The 24,310-nt window shown below is 57.1% G+C and overlaps 1 protein-coding gene across 6 annotated transcripts; it reads left to right on the forward strand.

Moving 5' to 3' along the window:
- The first annotated feature begins 1,122 nt into the window (after positions 1-1,122).
- MYBPC3 (myosin binding protein C3) lies at positions 1,123-23,057 on the forward strand. Of its 6 annotated transcripts, none has more exons than XM_033204806.1 (35): positions 1,123-1,268; positions 2,394-2,660; positions 3,299-3,412; positions 3,791-3,901; positions 3,991-4,139; positions 5,330-5,447; positions 5,968-6,016; positions 6,193-6,222; positions 6,395-6,448; positions 6,843-6,845; positions 7,230-7,247; positions 7,500-7,663; positions 10,197-10,329; positions 10,556-10,558; positions 10,673-10,797; positions 10,880-10,985; positions 11,082-11,248; positions 11,657-11,822; positions 12,564-12,670; positions 12,774-12,803; positions 14,130-14,269; positions 14,525-14,605; positions 15,246-15,405; positions 16,211-16,315; positions 16,426-16,614; positions 18,472-18,606; positions 19,278-19,445; positions 20,460-20,548; positions 20,718-20,913; positions 21,119-21,258; positions 21,479-21,638; positions 21,750-21,886; positions 22,199-22,385; positions 22,577-22,613; positions 22,749-23,057. In XM_033204806.1, the coding sequence occupies exons 1-34, from the start codon at positions 1,244-1,246 to the stop codon at positions 22,585-22,587; spliced, it is 3,837 nt and encodes a 1,278-aa protein (XP_033060697.1). In that variant the 5' UTR covers positions 1,123-1,243; the 3' UTR covers positions 22,588-22,613; positions 22,749-23,057. The 6 variants fall into 6 exon arrangements, with proteins under 6 accessions (XP_033060697.1, XP_033060700.1, XP_033060701.1 ...); XM_033204809.1 differs by having other exon boundaries at positions 3,803-3,901; XM_033204810.1 differs by lacking the exon at positions 14,525-14,605.
- The last annotated feature ends 1,253 nt before the right edge of the window (positions 23,058-24,310 follow it).

Consider the following 24,310-nt stretch of genomic DNA (forward strand, 5'->3'; position numbering starts at 1 on the left):
CCACAAGAGAAGGCAAAATGTGTTGTGTCTTCATTATTCTATTTTTATTTTTATTTTTATTTTTTTTGAGAAAGGGTCTTACTTTGTTGCCCAGGCTGGAGTGCAGTGGCATGAACACGGCTCACTGCAGCACTGACCCCCCGGGCTCAAGCGATTCTCCCACCTCAGCCTCCCGAGTAGCTGGGACGACAGGTGTGCGTCACATACCTGACTGATTTTTGTATTTTTTGTAGAGATGGGGTTTCATCATGTTACCCAGGCTGGTCTCGAACTCCTGAGCTCAAGTGATCTGCCTGCCTCGGCCTCCCCCCCAAAGTGCTGGGATTACAGACGTGAGCCATTTCACCCAGCCCATTTTTATTTTATTATTATTTTTTGAGACGGGGTCTCACTCTGTCACCCAGGCTGCAGTGCAGTGGTGCGATTTTGGCTCACTGCAGCCCTGAACTCCTTGGACTCAAGCAATCCTCCCACCTCAGCCTCCTGGGTAGCTGATACTACAGGTCCACACCACCACACCTGGATAATTTGCATGTATTTATTTTATTTTTTATTTTTTTAGCAGAGGTGGAGTTTGCCATGTTGCCCAGGCTGGTCTCAAACTCCTGACCTCAAATAATCTGCCCGCCTCAGCCTCCCAAAGTGCTGGAATTACAGATGAGCCATCACACCCGGCCTAACATTTTAAAAATTATAAACCAACTTCATACGTGTGACAGTACTGTGCAGTGGGTGCTGCTATCACCTGCCCTGCTTTACAGATGAGGAAACCAGGTGCTCTGAGATTAAAGAGATAGCAGTGCCAGGACTCAGAGTCACCCTGGCCCCAGGGTCTGTGGACATGACCACTGCCTGAACTGCCCGCAAGGATGCTCCTGACCCGTTAGCCTTAGGGTTATGGGCCCAGCATGCTCCCACCGTACAATTTGCTGTAAGAGGGACACACACAGGGCTTGGGGGGTACCCCTGAGGCTCGCCAAGGGTTGGGGAGGCAGAATTGTGTTGAGGGGGGTGGAGGGGAAGGAACAGGAGCCAGCCAGGGACAATGTGGCCCTACCTTCTCCCTGGAGAGACCTCAGCTCTCTGGAATTCATCTATATTTAGCAGGTGGCTGGACAGGAGGCAGATAAGCAGAGCCTGGGGAGGGGGGAGGTCCCCATATATAGTGGGAAGGACAAGACCCCACTCAGTCCCTCTTTGGGTGACCTGTGCCTGCTTGGTGCCTGGTGTGACGTCTCTCAGGATGCCTGAGCCGGGGAAGAAGCCAGGTAGCTTTAGGACTAGGGTTGGGTCTAAGTGTGGGAGCAGAGGGGTGTCCACAATTGGGGAGCAGGGCTAGGAGGGAGTTCTTGAGGGGGTTGATGAGGATGTGGCCTCTGAGCCCCAGGACGGGGCAGCCAGTCCTCCGGGGTCCTTTTTGATTCTCGGTTTCTTTTTCCTATCCCTCTGATGAGAGGTGAAGGTAAACCCAAGGTCAGGGACACAGACAGGGGACACAGCCGAGACAGGAAGCACCCGGGGTCAACCCATTCTGAGAACGCAAAAGGACCCCTTCCCTGTCCCATTTCCTTCGCCTTCCACAGCAAGGTTGCCTGTAGACAGAGCCCATGTTTAGTGTGGAGCTGAGCCAGGCTCATGGCACGCCTTCGGACCAGTCTCTACCCACTCTGGGTCTCAGTCTCCCAACCTGGGGCGCTGCGGGTAGTGGTGGCATTGGGTTGGTTCCTCCTGGCTGTGACATTATCTGTTTCTTGAGCCTATATGGTGTGGCCCCCATGTTGAGGGTGACACAGCCCCCGCCTTCTCTGAGAGAGGACAGTCAGGAGCCCCAGAACCCAGGCCAAGGGCAGGGAAAATCATAGCCCAGGGTCCTGGGACTGGGCTATGCCCTTACCAAGGTTGTCCAGGGCAGAGATCCAGGTCCCCATCCCCCAATGCCCTCCCAGGCCAGCTTTATCTCAGTTGCTGATTCTCAGCCTGAGGTCCTTGGAGGACAAATTTGGCCACATTCCAAGTAAGCAGAATTCCCCGCCCCCTGCCCAGGGCCCCAGATGGTGGGGGGAAGGGAAGCTGAGTTCATCACGGGTGTCTCCAAGCAGGGAAAGTGGAGTATCCAGGGGACACATGCAGCAAAAGTCTTGCGTGGAGGTCAGGACCACAGCCCTGGCTCTTCCAACTACTAGCTGTGTGATCTTGGAGGAGCTGCTTAGCTTCTCTGAGCCTCAGTGTCCTCTGAGGAATGAACAGAATAACTGCAACTACCTAGGATAACTGGTGCAGTATTACATGAGGGGATGCGTGGAAAGTACTAGCACAGTATTTACTAAGAGGGGCTGCAGGGGTGGGGTGCACGCTCCAACCGGGGCCGCTGTAGCCTCCACCTGGCCCTGCAGTCTCAGCTTTCAGCAAGAAGCCACGGTCAGTGGAAGTGGCCGCAGGCAGCCCTGTCGTGTTTGAGGTGGAGACAGAGCGGGCGGGAGTGAAGGTGCGCTGGCAGCGCGGAGGCAGTGACATCGGAGCCAGCAGCAAGTATGGCCTGGCCACAGAGGGCACACGGCATACACTGACAGTGCGGGAGGTGGGCCCTGCTGACCAGGGGTCCTACGCAGTCATTGCTGGCTCCTCCAAGGTCAAGTTCGACCTCAAGGTCACAGAGGCAGGTAAGATTCTGGTCAGGCTTCCCTGAGGTTCAGGCTCCTGGGTGGAGGGACAGCCCAATACCTCTCCATCCATCCAGGGAACAGGAGGTGCTTTCACACTTCCTTGCCTTTGCTGTGGCTGTGCCCCCCGCCAGGAACCCCCTTTCCCCCTTTTCTGCACATGACCTCTTTTAGTACCCCATGTGCCATCCTGGCCTGTTCCAGCCATGGGGTAGGTGGGAGAGATGAACAAGATACAACCCCAGTCTCCCCCTGCAGACCTCCCTGGGGAGATGACCCTGCACAGACGGCACCTTGTGTGCTGGCAGGGAAGTCCCAGGAGGTGTGGATGAGGGGAGTGCAGCCCAGCCTGTGGGGCTCCTCTAAGGCTGGGGCAGAGCAGGGTTGGACCTGGAACTGTTCAGGGCAGCTACAGAGGACGTGGGAACTGATGACCTGGGACGGGGAGGAGAATGTGAGAGGCAGGGTGGCTCTCCAGCTGAGCATGAGCTGCCTCTGAAGGGCCCAGGCAGCGGGAGGACAGCCATGGCAGACTTTCCTCATCCACAGCGGACTCATGGGTCTGATGCTCAGGAGAGAGAGGGTGGAGGGGTCTCTGGTTAGTGACTGTACCACGACTCCTATCTGATCCTCTCCAGAGAAGGCAGAGCCTGTGCTGGCCCCTGCCCCTGCCCCTGCTGAGTCCACTGGAACCCCTGGAGAAGCCCTGGCCCCAGCCGCTGAGCTGGGAGAAAGTGCCCCAAGTCCCGAAGGTGAGAGGGGCTGGGCAGGGAGGGGCAGGATCCGTGGGTAGAGGGTGTCCAGGGCAGGTCTCAAAAGCCTTTGGTTGGCTGGGTGCCGTGGCTCAGGCCTATAATCCTCAGTACTTTGGGAGGCCGCGGTGGGCAGATCACGAGGTCAGGGGATCGAGACCATCATGGCTAACACGGTGAAACCCCATCTCTACTAAAAATACAAAAAAAGTAGCCGTGCGTGGTGGCAGGCGCCTGTAGTCCCAGCTACTCGGGAGGCTGAGGCAGGAGAATGGCGTGAACCCAGAAGGCAGAGCTTGCGATGAGCCAAGATCATGCCACTGCACTTCAGCCTGGGCGACAGAGCAAGACTCCATCTCAAAAAAAAAAAAAAAAAAGCCTTGCTCACAGGGTCAAGCTCAGCAGCTTGCAAAGCCCCTACCTCTGGAGCACCTGATGACCCCATTGGCCTCTTTGTGATGCGGCCACAGGATGGCGAGGTGACTGTGGGTGAGTGTGAGCTGCTGTGCCCAGCATTGGGGTGGGAAGGGGGGCAGCAGGACACTCCCCAAGCTGGGCCTGTCGCCCTGCCCTTGCAGGTGGCAGCATCACCTTCTCAGCCCGTGTGGCAGGCGCCAGCCTCCTGAAGCCGCCTGTGGTCAAGTGGTTCAAGGGCAAATGGGTGGACCTGAGCAGCAAGGTGGGCCAGCACCTGCAGCTGCATGACAGCTACGACCGTGCCAGCAAGGTGGGTCCACCGGGGTCGTAGAGACACGGAGAGAGGGGACATGGAGAATCCTGGAAGGCACAAGGCACACAGAGGGCACCATGAGACCTGAGGCACACATGAGCTGCAAGCAAGGGGCGTGGGGAATCTGGGAGGCAGGTGGAGGGGCCAGGGGCCCACAGGGAGATCCTGGAGGCCTGGGGGCCAGGGAGCGCGATGAGACGCATGGGAGTGTTATGGGGGACATGGGAGACTTGAAGGACATGATGGCCTCAAGGGAGCACCTAATAAGGCTTGGTGGAATCGGTAGGGGGAGGGGGCGGGGCAGGGGGGTCAGGAAGTCTGGAGGACACCGTGAAGCATGGGGGCACCAGCTAGTGGGGTTGTAAAGCCCCTGGATGGGTATCAGGGCTCAGGGCTCAAGGGACCCTCAGGGATTGACCAGAACAATTCCTCATTATACAGACAGGGAAACCAAAGCTTGAGAGGTTAAGTGGTTGCTCCAAGGTCACTTAGACATAGGCCTAGAACCTTAAGCCTTGGTTTTTTGTGTTTTGTGTTTTTCCACCCTGCCTACCAGAACCTTAAGACTTAAGTCTCCTTGTGTGTTCACTCCAAGCCTCTGCTTTTCCCAACCTTCCACAGTCCTGGGCCAGGAGAGGGGGCCTGTAGCAGGAGAGGGCTAACATGTGCGGGGCTGTGCATTGCACAAAAGCACTGTAGTTCACCACAACCATGTGCCAGCAGATGGCAGTCATGGGTTTTGAGATAGTCCCCTTTCTCTATACAAAAACTCTATGGGTTAACTAAACCCAAGGGTGAGAATGTTGATGAGCATTTGTCACTCCCAGCCTCCATTTTTTTTTTTTTTTTTTAATATTAGTTGAGATAGGGTCTCGTTCTGTCGCTCAGGCTGGAGTGCAGTGGCTCTCCACTACCGTGTTCAAGTGATTCTCCCACCTCAACCTCCTGAGTAGCTGAAACTAGAGGTGCACACCACCACACTTGGCTAATTTTATTTTTAGTAAAGACGGAATTTCACCACGTTGGCCAGGCTGATCTGGAGCTCCTGGTCTCATGTGATCCGCCCGCCTCAGCCTCCCAAAGTGCTAGATTACAGGCACGAGCCACTCCCAGTCTCCTTCAAGGGTGCGGAGCCTTGTCTCCTGACCCCTGGTATCCCCTGACGCCCTGTCCCTCCATGCACACAGGTCTATCTGTTCGAGCTGCACATCACTGATGCCCAGCCTGCCTTCACTGGCGGCTACCGCTGTGAGGTGTCCACCAAGGACAAATTTGACTGCTCCAACTTCAATCTCACTGTCCATGGTGAGGGGTCCCTGGTGTCTGTCCTGGGCTCGGGCTCCCCGTGAGTCCTGGTCCCCTGCCTCCGTTTCCCAACACTAAGGAGGATGCCTCGTCCCGTCCAGGCACGAGTGCTGGCCATGTGCCCAGTGCTGCACACACAGTGTGTGAGAGAAATCCAGAGGCTTGTAGGGTAGGCGTGGGGACCTAATTAGGGCTGAGTCCGGGTCTCATCTGGGTGGGACTCTGTTTTATCATCTTGGTGTCACAGCTCCCGGCCCACGGCCTGGCACTGTCTGAATGTTTGGTCCATGGGTGAAGGTGAGTTGAGAGATGGGTGGGAATTGGGGACAATAAACCATCCCACCTCCCTGGTACCTTGACCCTGGGAAAGGCTGGGAAGGTGAGGTCCTGGGGCAGATGCCCAGCCTCACGGGGTCATGAATGGGCAAGTCTGTGAATACTCAGAGGCCACCCCCAGGGCAGGGCTTCTCAAACGCCCCTCTGAAGCCCCTTCCCCCATCTCTCCACCCTTTGAACCCAGAGGCCACGGGCACCGCAGACCTGGACCTCCTATCATCCTTCCGCCGCACGTGAGTGACCATCCGCAGGACCTGGGGGAAGCCAGTGCTGGAGTCTGAGGCCCTTCAGGGTCTGGACTGGGGGTCAGGGCTGGGGATGATGTGTGGGGTGGAGCTGAAGTCAGTGGGGGCTGCGAGGGACAGCAAGCTTCCCGGGCAGGTGAGGATACTGAGTCTAACTCCCACAGGAGCCTGGCTGGAGGTGGTCGGCGGATCAGGTACCCCTGCCCCAGGCCCTATCTGCACCATCCACAGACCTCCAGGGGTCTGAGATGGGCGGGAGCCCAGTCTGGCCAGCGTCACTTTCTCCCTCCCCACTCCACTCCCTGTCCTGCTCCTAATCCCCTTCCAGTCCCTCACTGCAGCCTCACTGGGGGTCCCTCTCCATAGTGACAGCCATGAGGATGCTGGGATTCTGGACTTCAGCTCACTGCTGAAGAAGAGGTGAGTCCTGGGTGGCAGTTCTTGGGGCAGCTGGTGAGGCCTGGCTCCAAATCCTAGCACTGTGGTTTGCCAGCTGTGTGACCCTGAGCACAACACTGCACCTCTCTGAGCTGGTTTCCTTGTCTGTCGAGGGGATGGTCCCAGTGTGGAAGGAGTTAAAGGGCTCTGCAGACATTATGTCCCATGAACAGTCATCCTCACAGTGTCCCCCACAGCCACTCCACACTTAAGGCTGCAAAACTCCCTCCGTAAACTCCGGGGACCCAGAAGCAACGGAGAGAGGGTCCCCAGAGCTGCAGGGTCTACCAGGCCGGCCCGACTGGCTTACGTTCTCTCTGCCCTCTCTCTCCCTCTCCCCCGGCCCTCCATTATGGCTGCTGCTGCTGTGGCCCAGAGAGTAAGAAATGGGGTCTGGGTGTTTGGGGGCAGCAGGGCACTGGTAGGTGCAGAGGGGATCCCGTCCCCTCCCTGAGAGGCTGTGGTGAGAGACTCAGAGCAGGGTGTGGCTTCCCACGGACAGGGGTAAGTCTCTGTGCCTTGGGCTTCTCCTGCCACCCACCTATCCATCAGAGCTTAGGAGGGATAAGAAAAAGTAATGCACACAGGAGATCCTGCCAGAGCCTCCGGAGCAGCGTGGGTGCCCCGCAACACAGGGAGTGCAAGTGTGGAGAATAGGGAGGAGGTAAAGGCCCATGGATGGGGTCTGGGTCTTTGAGGGAAGGCGGCCACACCTCTCATGTGTCTCCTACCCTTTCTGCCCTTCCCCCCACCCCTGGAGCAGCAGTTTCCGGACCCCAAGGTGAGTACCCATCATAGCACAGCACCCTCATCACCCTTAATTCTGCCAGGAACCCCTCCAAATCCCCAGTCCCACTTAAGCTCCCTTGGCCCCCAGACCTGGCCTGGGACCCAGACCAGCTCCAGCTGCCCCACCAGAAGGGTAGGGGCAGAGGGACAGGGGTGGCTATAGCTCCTTGGTCCTGGGCCCAGGAAGCTCCGCCCAGGGGGCTGCAGTCTTGCCCCCAGCCACAGCCTGGACTGTGGGACACAGGGACTCAAAGCTGGAGGCACCAGCAGAGGAGGACGTGTGGGAGATCCTACGGCAGGCACCCCCATCCGAGTACGAGCGCATCGCCTTCCAGTATGGCGTCACCGACCTGCGCGGCATGCTGAAGAGGCTCAAGGGCATGAGGCGCGATGAGAAGAAGAGCACAGGTTAGCCCTTCCCCAGAGGGGAGAGGAGAGGGCACAGGTTAGCCCTTCCCTACACAGGAGAGGAGAGGGCACAGGTTAGCCCTTCCCCAGAGGGGAGAGGAGAGGGCACAGGTTAGCCCTTCCCTACACAGGAGAGGAGAGGGCACAGGTTAGCCCTTCCCCAGAGGGGAGAGGAGAGGGCACAGGTTAGCCCTTCCCCAGAGGGGAGAGGAGAGGGCACAGGTTAGCCCTTCCCTACACAGGAGAGGAGAGGGCACAGGTTAGCCCTTCCCCAGAGGGGAGAGGAGAGGGCACAGGTTAGCCCTTCCCTACACAGGAGAGGAGAGGGCACAGGTTAGCCCTTCCCCAGAGGGGAGAGGAGAGGGCACAGGTTAGACCTTCCCTACACAGGAGAGGAGAGGGCACAGGTTAGCCCTTCCCCAGAGGGGAGAGGAGAGGGCACAGGCTAGCCCTTCCCTTCCCTACACAGGAGAGGAGAAAGGGCACAGGTTAGCCCTTCCCCAGAGGGGAGAGGAGAGGGCACAGGCTAGCCCTTCCCTTCCCTACACAGGAGAGGAGAGAGGGCACAGGTTAGCCCTTCCCCAGAGGGGAGAGGAGAGGCCACAGGCTAGCCTTTCCCTTCCCTACACAGGAGAGGAGAGAGGGCACAGGTTTGCCCTTCCCCAGAGGGGAGAGGAGAGGGCACAGGCTAGCCCTTCCCCACACAAGAGAGGAGAGGGCACAGGTTAGCCCTTCCCCACAGGGGAGAGGAGAGGGCACAGGTTAGCCCACCACCCCATCCACATACATGGAAAGAGCAGAGTCCAGCTTAGCACAGAGACTCACAGGAAAGAAGAGTCCAGGTTAACCCCTCCTTGTGTAGAAAAAGTCAAGAATGCCCAGGTTAGCCCCTTTCCACAGAGACAGAAGAGAAGAGCAAAGGTTAGACCAGGACAGCCACAAGGAAGAGGACAGAACTCAGGTTAACCCTCCTCACCAAGGAAAAATCAGGCTACCCTTTCTTTTTTTTTTTTTTTTTTTTTGAGACGGAGTCTCCCTCTGTCACCCAGGCTGGACTGCAGTGGCCGGATCTCAGCTCACTGCAAGCTCCGCCTCCCAGGTTTACGCCATTCTCCTGCCTCAGCCTCCCGAGGAGCTGGGAATACAGGCACCCACCACCTCGCCTGGCTAGTTTTTTGTATTTTTTAGTAGAGACGGGGTTTCACTGTGTTAGCCAGGATGGTCTCGGTCTCCTGACCTCGTGATCCGCCCGTCTCGGCCTCCCAAAGTGCTGGGATTACAGGCTTGAGCCACCACGCCTGGCCTACCCTTTCTTTCTCTACCCTCTTCTGAAAAGAAACGAAGCCCAGTTAACCCTCTCCACACCCAAAAGAAAAGGGAAGAGGCCCGCTAAGCCTGGAGAGCCACACACAGGCAAAGAGAAGAGCCTGGTTAATCTTCCTCACAGGCAAACAAAGCAGGAGGGCTCAGGTTAGCTCCCCTCACTCCCAGCCAGGTGGAGGGAGGAGAGCCCAGGCTAGCTCTTCTCCGCTGAGGGGTTGACAAGGGCGGGTGTGAACCGGCAAAGCAGGAGTCTCACATGCCTGCTCCCCACCGTGTCTGAGTCTAGCACAAGGCCTGGCACACACCTCAAGCGCTCTATAAACACCGACGGAATGGAGGGGTCAGCTTCCATGCAGGGTATGGGAGACAAGCCCTTCCCAAAGCACACACACAAAACACACACGATCGTGGGGACAGGGAGAGGAGTTGGTTAGTCCCTCCCTGCTAACTTTCCCCAGGCCCCCTAGCCCTCCGTTCTGCCTTCCTGTTGTCTCAGCCTCACTGGGTTCCCCATCACCCCATCACTAGGTGGCCTGGCCCTTACCTGCACTGTGGCCTCATTTAAGTCAGGGATCCCCTGGATGCCACCAGTGTTCCTCTGGGTTAACCCCTGAACTGCTGATCCCAGAGGACACCAAGCAAAGGGCTGCAGGTGCCGTGGGAGGAACAGATGGAGGCCGGCAAGGCAGACCGGGACCTCCGAGGGTAGGGGTGTCTTCCAGGAAGAGCAACGATAGTAAAAAGAGCAAACTGCTGGCCGGGCGCCATGGCTCACGCCTGTAATCCCAGCACTTTGGGAGGCTGAGGTGGGTGGATCACCTGAGGTTAGGAGTTCGAGACCAGCCTCACCAACATGGTGAAACCCCATCCCTACTAAAAATACAAAATTAGCTGGGCATGGTGGCAGGTGCCTGTAATCCCAGCTACTTGGGAGGCTGAGGCAGGAGAATCACTTGAACCTGGGAGGCAGAGGTTGCAGTGAGCTGAGTTGACGCCACTACACTCCAGCCTGGCTGACAGAGTGAGATTCTGTCTCAAAAAACAAACAAACAAAAAGAAAGAGAGACACAGAAAGCGAAGTGGAGACGGGGCGGCACAGAGGGGATTGGGGGAGGACCTGGGCCCCAGCCCCAGTCACAGTAGCCTGGCCTGGGGGAGCAGGGTGTGGGCGGTGGGGGTGGGGTGGCCGGGGCTGAGGGGTGGTGCTCAGCCTTTCAGAAGAAGCTGGAGCCGGCCTACCAGGTGAGCAAAGGCCATAAGATCCGGCTGACCGTGGAACTGGCCGACCCTGACGCTGAAGTCAGATGGCTCAAGAATGGCCAGGAGATCCAGATGAGTGGCAGGTGCGGCCTGGGGTTGGGAGGGGGCCTCGGGTGGAGGTGGGGACCCCCACAGCCTTGCCTCCTGCCCCTCTCCACACGCGTGTCTGACTCGCTGTGGCTCTCAGCCCCATCTCTCTGGGCCTAATTTCCCATCCTCTTGCTCCTGCCGGTTCGCTCCCTCTCTCCTTTTGTCTCGGGCTCACTTCCTCCCGTCCGGAACACTCCAACGGCCCCTTCTGTTCCACAGCAAGTAAGTTCCCCTCTGGATGGCCTGGGGTGGGGGGCACAGGGGTTTTTATGGGGCGCGCTGGGCCCGGAGGTGTGTCCGCGGCTTTCCTACCACTTCCCTGCGGCCCCCACCCAGGTACATCTTTGAGTCCATTGGTGCCAAGCGTACCCTGACCATCAGCCAGTGCTCACTGGCAGACGACGCAGCCTACCAGTGCGTGGTGGGTGGCGAGAAGTGCAGCACGGAGCTCTTTGTCAAAGGTGGGCCTGGGGCCTGAGGCTGTGGGAACCTGGGGAGGAGATGGCCTCAGGAGCCACCCTCATGCTCACCCTGCCTGGACAGAGCCCCCCGTGCTCATCACGCGCCCCTTGGAGGACCAGCTGGTGATGGTGGGACAGCGGGTGGAGTTCGAGTGTGAAGTATCGGAGGAGGGGGCGCAAGTCAAATGGTGAGTTCCAGAAGCACGGGGCATGGGGCAGGGCTGAGCGTTGGGGGTATCTGCGCAGAAGAGGCCACAGCACTTGCCACCTGCCCACCCGGCTAGGCTGAAGGACGGGGTGGAGCTGACCCGGGAGGAGACCTTCAAATATCGGTTCAAGAAGGACGGGCGGAGACACCGCCTGATCATCAACGAGGCCACGCTGGAGGACACAGGGCACTACGCGCTGCGCACCAGCGGGGGCCAGGCGCTGGCTGAGCTCATCGTGCAGGGTGAGCCAGGCCGGGGGCACGTGAGACTTCAAGGCTTGGGCCTCCCAGCCCCCACCCCACCCTGTAGGGGAGCAGGCAAACCTGGGCTCCAGGCCTCTGTGACCTCAGGCCTTTAACAGCCTAAACCTCACCCTTCTGATGATGATGATGCTGAAGTGACCACTCCAGAGGGTTCTGAGAGGCTCAGACAGGCCTGGTGAGCGTCACCACCCCTCAAACACTTGAGGTTCCTTATGTGTACTGCACCGTCATAGGCAAACATGGCACACACAGGCACACACGTTTTCACATGCCCACATGCACCCAGACACGTGCACACCAGCGCCCAGGAGCCCACACGCCCTCCACAGAGACTCACGCCACGCCCACACACCCTCCCGAGCTCAATGGCTCAGCCCTGCCCTGCAGAAAAGAAGCTGGAGGTGTACCAGAGCATCGCAGACCTGACGGTGGGCGCGAAGGACCAGGCAGTGTTCAAGTGTGAAGTCTCAGATGAGAACGTGCGGGGCGTGTGGCTGAAGAACGGGAAGGAGCTGTTGCCCGACAGCCGCATAAAGGTGTCCCACATTGGGCGGTGAGTGTGCAGGGCGGGCGGATGGGACAGGTGGAGACTGAGATGGAGACAGAGAGAAAGACAGGGAGAAAGAGAGAGAAAGAGAGATAAAGACAGGTGGACAGAGAGGCAGATGCACAGAGACAGGACAGAGACTGAGACAGAGACCCACAGACAGGGAGAAACAGACCCAAAAAGACAGAGACAGAAAGACAGAAACAGTTCTATAGAGACAGAAAGATATGCACAGGGAGGCACACACAGAGGAGAGTTCGTCAGAGACAGAGAAGAATGAGGGACAGAGACAAAGAGGCAGCAGAGAGAGACACAGACAGGGTCAAGAGCTCCCTGGCACCCTTCCCCAGCTTGTGACCAGAGCAGAGCAGGAGGCCGCCAAGGAGGCCAGCTCCGGCCAGAGGCCCTCGCTGCCTCTCCCACCCTCTTGCTCATCCCCGGAGCAACTGGGCTGGCCGTGCTGGGCCCAAGTTCACAGAGATTAATGAGACCCAACCCCTGCCCAGTCTCCAAGGGCCCAGCCAAGGGGATGCTTTGATGTAGAAATCACTTTTACACTGCCTACCTCTGAAAGCACATGAGAGAGCTGGAAAATTATATAATATAGAAAAAAAAGGCATTTTTAAAAATCAGAATACCAACAAGCCAGGACGAGGTGAGGGCCTCCTGGGGACCCTGGCTGGGGTATCTGGTGAGGCCAGGGGTGTGTGGCCCAGTGGGGTCCCCTAAGCCTGTGCTTCCCTGCAGGGTCCACAAACTGACCATTGACGACGTCACACCTGCCGACGAGGCTGACTACAGCTTTGTGCCCGAGGGCTTCGCCTGCAACCTGTCAGCCAAGCTCCACTTCATGGGTGAGCCTGCTCCGGGGTAGGGTGGGTGGGGGCAGTGGGGCCAGGAGCCCGTCATTGGGCCCTGTCTTTGTCCCTATGCCACTTGCTCTTCCTTCTCTTGCAGAGGTCAAGATTGACTTCGTACCCAGGCAGGGTGAGTCTCGGGGCCCTCGAGTCTTGGTTCTGCTCACTTTCCGCAACCCACCCACGCAGGCCTCCCCTCCACTCACAGAGGGAAGAGCAAGGATCAAAAGTGGGGGTCCTGGGGTCCAGCTCCAGCTTTGCCACTCACGACCACAGGTCAATTATAATCTCTGTGAGCCTCAGTTTCCTCTTCTCTAAAATGGGAACCCTGATAGTGCTGCCCGCATAGGGTAGTTATAAAGATGAGGTGACATGATGTGTCAGAGCTGTCAAGTGCTGTCACAGGTGTGACTTTTATTATTACATCTTTTCTTCTTCTTTTTTTTTTTTTTTGAGACGGAGTCTCACTTTGTCACCCACGCTGGAGTGCAGTGGTGCAATCTCGGCTCACTGCAACCTCTGCCTCCCATGTTCAAGCGATTCTCCTCCCTCAGCCTCCTGAGTAGCTGGGACTACAGGTGCATGCTGCCACGCCCAGCTAATTTTGTATTTTTAGTAGAGACGGGGTATAGCTATGTTGGCCAGGCTGGTCTTGAACTCCTGACCTCACATGATCCACTCGCCTTGGCCTCCCAAAGTGCTGGGATTACAGGGGTGAGCCACCACGCCGGCCCAGGATTAAGCTTTAATCAGACATTTTACAAGTTTAACTTCAGGAGAATAATCCAGACTGCAGCATACTCTGAGTGCTTTCCAAACTGGGTTCATTTAACATTGTTAACCCACTTGAAAAGAGTTCTCTGATGAAATTAGTTTGGGGAGCAGTGAACACCTGCCCCACCTCTTGCTTATTCGGAAGCAAAGCAATCGAATCAGTAAAGAAACTTGCCTTTGTTTAGCTTTGTTTAACTGAGGGCAGATTCCTGATTTATTTGGCCAGGGAACCTTTTTAATATGTGTGTGTGTATGTATGTGTGTATGTGTATGTGTGTGTGTGTATGTGTGTGTGTGTATGTGTGTGTATGTATGTATGTATATGTGTGTATGTATATGTGTGTGTGTATGAATGTGTGTGTGGGGGGGTAGGAGCAAGACACTGATGTTCCCCCAGTTTTCAAAATGCTATGGTAGGTGACCTGACCTGAATATTACAAGCCTCCCAGCCAACGTCCTGGGGTGATGGGAACGTTCTGGATCTTGGTTGGGTTAATGGTTGCATGGGTGTATTCATCTGTCAGAACTCATCAGCCTATGGTCAGATCTGAGCATAAACTATACCTCGATACAAATCTAAAAAACCAACAAATGGGGCCCAGGCTCTCGAGTGGCCCCTCCCCAGTGACCTATGCTCCTCCCGGCTCTCCGGTTTCTCTGAACTACATTGTCTCTTCTGCAGAACCTCCCAAGATCCACCTGGACTGCCCGGGCCGCATACCAGACACCATTGTTGTTGTAGCTGGAAATAAGCTACGTCTGGACGTCCCTATCTCTGGGGACCCTGCTCCCACCGTGATCTGGCAGAAGGCTATCACGCAGGTACGGTGGGTCCCTCCTCAATCTCCCCATCTGTGAGATGGGTGTGTGGAGCCAGCCAAGTGCTTGGACCTACTGCACACCCCACCCACATGTGCACGCCCTGCTGCTGGCTACCCTGTGGGAGAGCAGAGGCTCGACTGGCCAGGGGGCAGGCAAGATGGGCAGTGTGGGTCGGGGGTGGAAGCAGAAGCAGAAGGGTGCTTCCAGGCTGAGTCAGCTCCTCTGCTCCCTACTTCCCTCCTGCCCTGTTCCCAGGGGAATAAGTCCCCAGCCAGACCAGCCCCAGATGCCCCAGAGGACGCAGGTGACAGCGACGAGTGGGTGTTTGACAAGAAGGTGAGTGAGGCTCAGGTCAGGATGGGGCTCGTTTGTCTTCCATCACTTTCTGCCTATTTGGTGTCGAGCCCTTGGCGAGGTCTCCATGGAGGTGCCACACTTGGCCAGGTGTGTTGCTGCTCCCAGCAGGGTCCCTGTGGGGCCCTCCCACCTCAGGCAGGGTCTCTGTGGAGTGTGCTGATGGCCATCACAAGGATGTGGACACCCTCTTGTTGTGAGGAAGCCCTCATGACTGGGCTGCTCCCTGGCTCCCTTCATCCTGAGCTGACCTTGACCTTGACCTTAACCTTCCTCTCAACTCCGGAGTAGTTACCGAGGCAGTTTTCTGCCACTGTAGCTACTGGAGTCTTTTTCCTGCCCAGCACTGTTGGTTCTTCTGAAGGCTGGGGTCTTGAGGGGTCCTCACGATAGCTCATCTGAGAGGACAGGTGGTTGCCCCAGGTCCCCTGACAAAGCTAGAACCCGAGCCCCTGCCCTCGGTCGGTGCCACAGAGAGGATTTTGAACTAGATGCTGACGTGGGTGCAGTCTTCCCACAGGCTGTGCTCCCCCCATGCACCCCGGGACATCTGGTTGTTGCAGAGACTGCAGGGGCCTCTGGGGTCTGACTTGGATCTCACGTCAACTCTCTATCCCCCCAGCTGCTGTGTGAGACCGAGGGCCGGGTCCGCGTGGAGACCACCAAGGACCGCAGCATCTTCACGGTCGAGGGGGCAGAGAAGGAAGATGAGGGCGTCTACACGGTCACGGTGAAGAACCCTGTGGGCGAGGACCGGGTCAACCTCACAGTCAAGGTCATCGGTGAGGCCGGCCAGGGTCCAAGCTGGAGAACTCAGAGGGGCAGCCCCAAGGAGGGCCTATCCGTTCGCTCATTCAGCCACTCGACAAACATCACAGGCATGCTCCCTGAGCTGAGTGGCAACAGGACAGGTTTTTCTGCCCACAAGGAGCCCCGCTGTGAGGCAGATGGAGGCAGTTGCATCCAGCAGATTTCCTGTGACACGACTGTACATGAGCCGTGTCCAGAGTGCTGTGGGAGCACTGAGCAGGGAGCCATCCCAGAGAGCCTGGGGGTGATGCCTTTAGGAGGCTGAGAAGATGGTGAGGAAGGGGCATCCCAGGCAGAGGAAACTGTGTACAAAGGGGTGGAGGAGGGAAAGGGTCTTTTGGATGTGGAGAATGAATGAAACCTGTCAGGAGAGGACTGGGTAGGGTTGGGAGGATCAGAGCCAGGACAGGGGTGAATATGGGCAGTGAGAAGCCTTAAAGCGTTGATGGAGGGCTGGCGACATGATGAGAAATGCATCCTGTCGAGACCCAGCCTGGACAACACAGTGAGACTCAGTATCACTAAAAAAAAAAAAAAGAAGAAAGAAGAAAGAAGAAAAGAAAGAAGAAGAAGGAAGGAAGGAAGGAAGGAAGAGGAGGAGGAGGAGGAGGGGAGGAAGAGGAAGAAGAAGAAAGAAATGCATTCTAGAAAGATCTCTTTGGATCTGGGGGTGGTGGGGGCAGCCGGTGGCAGTTAGTTGGAGTGGGAAGGGGATGAGCAACGTTACTCAAGGCCCCGAGCGGGGCAGGGCTGATGTGTTCACGGCACCCCCTCCAGACGTGCCAGACGCACCTGCGGCCCCCAAGGTCAGCAACGTGGGAGAGGACTCCTGCACTGTACAGTGGGAGCCGCCTGCCTACGACGGCGGGCAGCCAGTCCTGGGTGAGTGCAAGGGCGCCGGACGGAGGTGCGAGGGCACCGAACAGATCCGAGGGAAGGTGGTGTGGGGATGCCTGGGTCCCAGACCAGAGCCGCCACCTCCCCCGAGCCAGGCTACATCCTGGAGCGCAAGAAAAAGAAAAGCTACCGGTGGATGCGGCTGAACTTCGACCTGATTCAGGAGCTGAGCCACGAAGCGCGGCGCATGATCGAGGGCGTGGTGTACGAGATGCGCGTCTATGCCGTCAACGCCATCGGCATGTCCAGGCCCAGCCCTGCCTCCCAGCCCTTCATGCCGATTGGTGAGCCTGCCTGACCTGCCCCCGCCCCCTTCCCAGTCAAAAGCCCCCAGTAATAGCAGCTGCTCCGCAGGCAGCCACGCTAGACACTCACATCCACGGTCTCCTTTCAGCCTGGACTGGGAATACTCAGCCGCATTTTACAGATGAGGAAACAGGCTCCGAGCAGTTAAACGACCTGCTTGAGATCTCCCAGCTGGTTGGGGTGGAACTGACTCTCACACTACACCGACTCCTAGTTCACTTTCAAGCCTCTCTTTCCATGTCTACAAAATGGGAATAATGACACTGCCTACCTCAGAGAGCTGTTAGGATGAGATGGGATGAGCAGGCAGAGGCCATCTGGCATCTAGCAGGTGCCCAATGAATGTTCATTATCCCCTGTTCCCCACACCCTGCAACCCAGGGTTTGTCACCTATGGGACAGGGCAAGGGCTGTGGTTAGTGGAGGGGTCTCAGGGACGTCTGTCTGTGGAGAGTCCTGGACCAAGACTCAGAGATGGCAGAGGCAGCTCCACGGTCTCCGGGAGGCCAACTGGAGTCATCCCTCCCTGAAGCCTCAGCTTCCTCATCTGTATAATGGGGTCTGAGTAGGTAGAACAGGTGCTGAGGGTGTGGCAGGGCTCAGGAGGACACCTGTTCCCACCAGAGTGGGTGAGTCCAGTGGCAGCTGTCTGTGGCAAGTGCAGGCCAGGAGGGACCCCTGGGCCCAGGGATGGGACACAGCTTGGGAAGATGGCAGGAATCGGGGCCTGTGGGGAGAAGGGTTCAGGCCTCTCTTTTTAGGGACTGACTCCTGGTTTGTTCAGTTCTTAGTCAACTCACCTAATCATACAGTGCCAGGAAATTCCCATGTTTTCCTGTAGTTTTAGGATTTTTTTTCCTTTTCTTTTCTCTTTCCCTCCCTCCCTCCCTCCCTCCTTTCTTTCTTTCCTTCCTTCCTTCCTTCCTTCCTTCCTTCCTTCCTTCCTTCCTTCCTTCCTTCTTCCTTCCTTCCTTCTTCCTTCCTTCCTTTCTTTCTCTCCTTCTCTCTCTCTCTCTTTCTTTTCTTTCTTTTCTTTCTTTTCTTTCTTTCTTTCATCTCGCTCTGTTGCCCATGCTGGAGTGCAGTCCTGGAGCGATCTAGGCTCACTGCAACCTCCGCCTCCCGCGTTCAAGCGACTCTCCCACCTCAGCCTCCTGAGTAGCTGGGATTACAGGCATCCACCATCATGCCCAGCTAATTTTTGTGTTTTTGTAGACACGGAGTTTCACCATGTTGGTCAGCCTGGTCTCAAACTCCTGACCTCAGGTGATCCGCCCACCTTGGCCTCCCAAAGTGCTGGGATTACAGGTGTGAGCCACCATGCCTGGCTGCTGCTGTTTTGTTTTGTTTTGTTTTGTTTTTTGAGACAGAGTCTCGCTCTGTCGCCCAGGCTGGAGTGCAGTGGCCGGATCTCAGCTCACTGCAAGCTCCGCCTCCCGGGTTTACACCATTCTCCTGCCTCAGCCTCCCGAGTAGCTGGGACTACAGGCGCCCGCCACCTCGCCCGGCTAGTTTTTTGTATTTTTTTAGTAGAGACGGGGTTTCACCGTGTTAGCCAGGATGGTCTCGATCTCCTGACCTCGTGATCCGCCCGTCTCGGCCTCCCACAGTGCTGGGATTACAGGCTTGAGCCACCGCACCCGGCCTGTTGTTTGTTTTTAAGCCAATCTACAGACAAGTGTTGTAACGGAGACAAAATATTCCTTAAAGTGGCTAAAAGCCAGCTGAACAGGAAGTGCCCCCTATGTGACCAGTGGGCAGTATGGGGTCTAGGCCACGGATCTCCAGCTTCCCCAGGCTTGCTAAGACCCCTGTCTGACCTCTCCTCCACCCAGGTCCCCCCAGCGAACCCACCCACCTGGCAGTAGAGGACGTTTCTGACACCACGGTCTCCCTCAAGTGGCGGCCCCCAGAGCGCGTGGGAGCAGGAGGCCTGGATGGCTACAGCGTGGAGTACTGCCCAGAGGGTTGTGAGTGTCCCCACCCCCAGCCCCCTCCCCAAAGGAAGACCATGCTCACCTTGCCATTGAGCAGATTCACCCGTAGTCAGGTTTTTTTGGGCCACTTTTGCCGAAAGTTGAGGACATCCAGAGAAATACCTGTTCTGTTTTCAGAAGCAAAAAAAGCTTGCCTAGTGAAAAACAAATGCAGAGTAAAGCTGACTATAACACTTCTTTGAGCAGTGCAAAATCAGCAACTACATTTTAAAAACATATTTAAGGCCAGGCGCGGCGGCTCATGCCTGTAATCCCAGCACTTTGGGAGGCCGAGGTGGGCGGATCACCTGAGGTTGGGAGTTCAAGACCAGCCTGACCAACATGGAGAAACCCCATCTCTACTAAAAATACAGAATTAGCTGGGTGTGGTGGTGGGCACCTGTGATCCCAGCTACTTGGGAGGCTGAGGCAGGAGAATCGCTTGAACCCAGGAGGCAGAGGTTGCGGTGAGCCGAGATCATGCCATTGCACTCCAGCCTGGGCAACAAGAGCGAAACTCCATCTCAAAAATAAATAAACAAATAAAATTTAAAAAATAAAAACATATTTAAATCCTGGAGATTCCTATCAGAGGAGTGGGCAGTGGGGATGGGGTATTGGTGGTGACACAGCCTGTGGCCTTGCCTGTCCCTCCCCACCCCCAGGCTCAGAGTGGGTGACTGCCCTGCGGGGGCTGACAGAACACACGTCGATACTGGTGAAGGACCTGCCCACGGGGGCCCGGCTGCTCTTCCGAGTGCGTGCACACAATATGGCAGGGCCTGGAGCCCCTGTTACCACCACGGAGCCGGTGACGGTGCAGGAGATCCTGCGTGAGTGTCCCTTCATGCAGTCACAAGACCTGCCATTGACACCCCAGGCCCTTGGTGTCCAGTGGAGGTGGGAACATTTGGGGAGGCCTAGAACACTCTGCCCAGAATGCTGGCAGAGACAGGAGGGGTTGGAGCCATCAGCCATGCTCTAGGCCTAGGGAAAAAGTGCAGAGAGGTGGCCAAGCACAGTGGCTCAAGCCTGTAATTCCAGCATTTTGAGAGGCTGAGGCAGGCAGATCACTTGAGGTCAGGAGTTCGAGACCAGCCTGGCCAACATGGTGAAACCCCGTTTCTACTAAAATTACAAAAACTAGCTGGGTGTGGTGGTGGGTGCTTGTAGTCCCCCAGCTACTTGGGAGGCTGAGGCAGGAGAATTGCTTGGACCTGGAAGGTGGCAGTTGCGGTGAGCTGAGATCACACTACTGCACTCCAGCCTAGGTGACAGAGATGTCTCTAAAAAAGAAAAAGGGGTCGGGGGGGAAGGCTTTCTTGGTCTATGTCAGACCCCTAGTTCTGGAACAGGGAAAATAAAAGCCACAGTACCCAAGCTCTCTTCCAGGAGCGTCTCAGCTCCAAGAGGTAAGTATTGTCTATGTCGTCAGATTGGTCTCTCTGGGATCCACTTCCCATTCCTCTGTTCCTTGTCCCAACAAAGGGTCCATCTTTTGTAAGGATTGGTTCTCAAAGCTGGAAGGAGGCAGCAAACTCGAGTGGAAACAGCACAGGGCATAGGGTGTAAAAGCCCAGGTTTACACCTTGGCCTATGACTTACTAGCTGTGTGACTTCAGTCAAGTTGCTTACCCTCTCTGATCCCTGCCTCTTGAAGCAGTGTGGTGAGGCTCGGGGAAGCCAGCTGAGCTTGGGCAGGCTGGAGTTGCTGTGTCAGCAGGAGCTAAAGGAGGTGCAGGGCCCAGCAGGCAGCTTTTTTCTTAGCTGCAGCTCTCTGGGCCTTGTCTCAAGGGAGGCTGGAGCCGTGGCGGGCCCTCACTTAGCTACCCACTCTGTATCCACAGAACGGCCACGGCTCCAGCTGCCCAGGCACCTGCGTCAGACCATTCAGAAGAAGGTCAGGGAGCCTGTGAACCTCCTCATCCCTTTCCAGGTGGGACTGGCCCCCTTCCCTGTCCCCCAGGGGAGAGAGGCTACGGTGTGTTGTTTCTATCCTGTGGACTGATGTCTCAGGGCTGGCCCGATCTGAGGTTCCAGAGGCGGGCGTGGCAGCTGGCCCTTGGAGAGATCCAAGTTCAGGGTTAAGCTTTTCCTCTCCTCAGGGCAAGCCCCGGCCTCAGGTGACCTGGACCAAAGAGGGGCAGCCCCTGGCAGGCGAGGAGGTGAGCGTCCGCAACAGCCCCACAGACACCATCCTGTTCATCCGGGCCGCTCGCCGCGCGCATTCAGGCACTTACCAGGTGACAGTGCGCATTGAGAACATGGAGGACGAGGCCACTCTGGTGCTGCAGGTTGTCGGTGCGTGGCCAAGGCCTCCTCGAGCCTCGTTTCCCATCCCTGAGCTGGGCTGCTGGGGCCAAGGGCTGAGCCAGGGGACCCAACCCACAGCTCACATTTTCCAGTCCAGTGCCCCAGCAGGCCCGGCCCTGGCTTCCCTGGAGCCCGGTGTCCCCCTGCTCACTGTCAGGAAGCGTGGTGACCCGACTGGGTCTGTCTCCCGCAGACAAGCCAAGTCCTCCCCAGGATCTCCGGGTCACTGAGGCCTGGGGTCTTAATGTGGCTCTGGAGTGGAAGCCACCCCAGGATGATGGCAACACGGAGCTCTGGGGGTACACAGTGCAGAAGGCCGACAAGAAGACCATGGTGAGCCCGGGGTCTGGGGTCCCCACGTGCACCCTGCCTAGGCCCGGCAGACCCAGGCCGCAGCCACCCTTCACTGTCCTCACCATGGGCCCCTCACTCTCCCTCTGCTGATCTGAGTCCCTCCACAGTACGGGTGGAGATGCCCAGGGCACCCAGGAGAGGCTCTCGGCATCGGGGAGGGCCTGGCCCAGAGATGCCTCCCCTCCCTCCCTGCCCCCAGGAGTGGTTCACCGTCTTGGAGCATTACCGCCGCACCCACTGCGTGGTGCCAGAGCTCATCATTGGCAATGGCTACTACTTCCGTGTCTTCAGCCAGAATATGGTTGGTTCCAGTGACACAGCAGCCACCACCAAGGAGCCCGTCTTTATCCCCAGACCAGGTGCTGTACCCTCATTCTCCCCACCAGGGGCTGGGGCAGGGAGGCCGTGGGAACAGGGAGGAGGGCCTAGTTTGGTGTGGCCCTCTCGGTACCAAGTCCTGTCACCAACAGGCATCACCTATGTGCCACCCAAGTATAAGGCCCTGGACTTCTCTGAGGCCCCAAGCTTCACCCAGCCCCTGGTGAACCGCTCGGTCATCGCAGGCTACACCACTATGCTCTGCTGTGCTGTCCGGGGTAGCCCCAAGGTAGGGAACTTTAGGCGCTGGTCCAGGCCGACCAGGAGGCAGGGTTCATAGGCCCCGATGTCGAGTAGTCCTCTCCCCAGCCTGTCTCCCCTGCTTTCTCTCCACCTTGGGGTGTATGGACCGGGTTGCTCTCCCTGGGCAGGGCCATGGTACTCGCTGTTGGTTCCATGTTTGTTTCCAGCCTTGGGCACAGTCAGGGACTCCTTGGGACCATCCCCCACCGAGTATAAACAGAAATGCGTCTCCCTGGGTCCCTGCCAGGTCCCCTCTCAGCCTGGATGGCTTCCCTCCCTCTCTTTACCTTAATTGTAGCCCAAGATTTCCTGGTTCAAGAATGGCTTGGACCTGGGAGAAGATGCCCGCTTCCGCATGTTCAGCAAGCAGGGAGTGTTGACTCTGGAGATTAGAAAGCCCTGCCCCTTTGATGGAGGCATCTATGTCTGCAGGGCCACCAACTTACAGGGCGAGGCACAGTGCGAGTGCCGCCTGGAGGTGCGAGGTGAGGAGCCCTCGGGCCCAGGGCCTGGGAGGTGGGAAGAGCAGGGCAGCAGTGGGGACCCTGGGCTTTGCTCTGTTGTCCCGGGTCAAGCACCTGCTGTGGCTGCAAGGGCAAGGACCCTGTCATGTCCAGATGGGTACTAGCTTCCAGAAGGCTGGGAGGACACAATGACATGGCCTCCTCTTCTGCAGTGCCTCAGTGACCAGGCTGGCTCCCGGGGATGGCCAGGTATGTACTGCAGACCACCTGACACCCAGGGCACAAGTCAGTGGCTGAGTCCTGGCCCTCGGTCCGGGGGCAGCCATCAGTAAATGGGAGGCTGTAGGGGGCCTCTGTTCACTCATAAGATAACCTGTGTTGCAGGTACAACCAGATGCCAGCCCCGTACCAGGAGCCTGGAGGGAAGTTGGGGAAACCCCTCCCTGTTGTTGGATGTGTGTGTGACAAGTGTGTCTCCTGGGCTGCGGTGGGGGATCAGCAGGACAGTTATGTTGGGCAGGTCTGAGTGGGTGTTGCACAGACTGGTCCACAGGGCTCCTGAAGGAAGCTCCTGGATCTTTGGGGTAAAAGGAGGGTGACCTCAAGAAAGGATATCTGGGGACAGGCCTTTCTGGCCTGCTATGTCTTCCCAATGTGTACTGGGCAATAAAAGATTAATGCAGTCACAAAGAACTCACTCTTGTCACTCAATTTCAGTGTGCTTGTTTTCATAAAAATGCACAGAGGATGGCCAGGTGCGGTGGCTCACATCTGTAATCCCAGCACTTTGGGAGGCAGAGGCGGGTGATCACCTGAGGTCAGGAGTTCCAGACCAGCCTGGCCAACATGGTGAAACCCCATCTCTACTAAAAATGCAAAAATTAGCTGGACATGGTGGCGCGCCTGTAATCCCAGCTATTTGGAAGGCTGAGGCAGGAGAATCACCTGAACCTGGGAGGTAGAGTTTGCAATGGGCCGAGATCACACCACTGCACTTCAGCCTGGGTGACAGAGTGAGACTCTGTCTCAAGAAAAAAAAAAAAAAAAAAAGCCAAGGACACTGATCTTCACAGCAAAGTGAGGGCAGATATTTTTATTGTTTTCTCAATGATTAAACCAGGCCCAGAGTGGTTTCTGAGTTCATAAAACATTAACACTAGAAGGAACCTGTCTTCCCCCACAGCATTCACTCTTCAGATGATGAAACTGAGCTGTGACAGCAGAAAGCGCATTTAACTGGTCCTAGGTACTCAGTGTGATCCTTGTGCCAGGGGCCGTGGTCACAGCCACCTAGGGGTGGAGTGAGGCAGAATCTGTGCTGATGGTCCTGGGGTGGAGATGCACTAGGTGGCTTTGCGGTCCCAGCCACCAATAAGCCAACAGCCGGTACAGACTCATATCCCCCGTGGGAGACAGCAACCCAATCCAGCCCAGGACCATGGGGACCAGAAAGGTGTCAGGGCCAGGGCCCCACTCTGCTCTCACTTCCCCTAAATCTGAGCATCAGTTTCCTTTTGGGTCGGGGAAGCCAGCAGGTCTCAGAAATTCCCTGAGAACGCAGCCAGGTTTTTCCAGGACAATTCCATGAAGGCGACTCCTAGGGGAGCTTCTAGGAGTTCTACCCAGTGGAAGACACTCCTGGCCAGGAGTCCAGGGCCCTGTGGGAGGCCCTGGCTGAGTCACCACACCTCTCTGGACCATATCCACCTGTAAGGGAACAGAGAGGGCCGGGGCCTTGGCTTTCTTTCACTTAATCTCAGTTCAGGTGAGGACACCCTCTGGCTGCTCCCTCTAGCAGCCCATTTGTTCAGTTCACGGCAGCCCAACTCTCTGCAGGGACCCCACGTGCTTGGGAAGGAAAACTCCTCCCGCAGCCTTGCTCTGGGAGCCCAGAACAGGGGAGCTGGGGCCTCTGTGTGCCAAAGCTTGGACGTGAATGACCTCAT

The sequence above is a fragment of the Trachypithecus francoisi genome, unplaced genomic scaffold, assembly GCF_009764315.1.
Source record: "Trachypithecus francoisi isolate TF-2019V2 unplaced genomic scaffold, Tfra_2.0 Lachesis_group8, whole genome shotgun sequence".
In the NCBI taxonomy this organism is placed as follows: Eukaryota; Metazoa; Chordata; class Mammalia; order Primates; family Cercopithecidae; genus Trachypithecus; species Trachypithecus francoisi.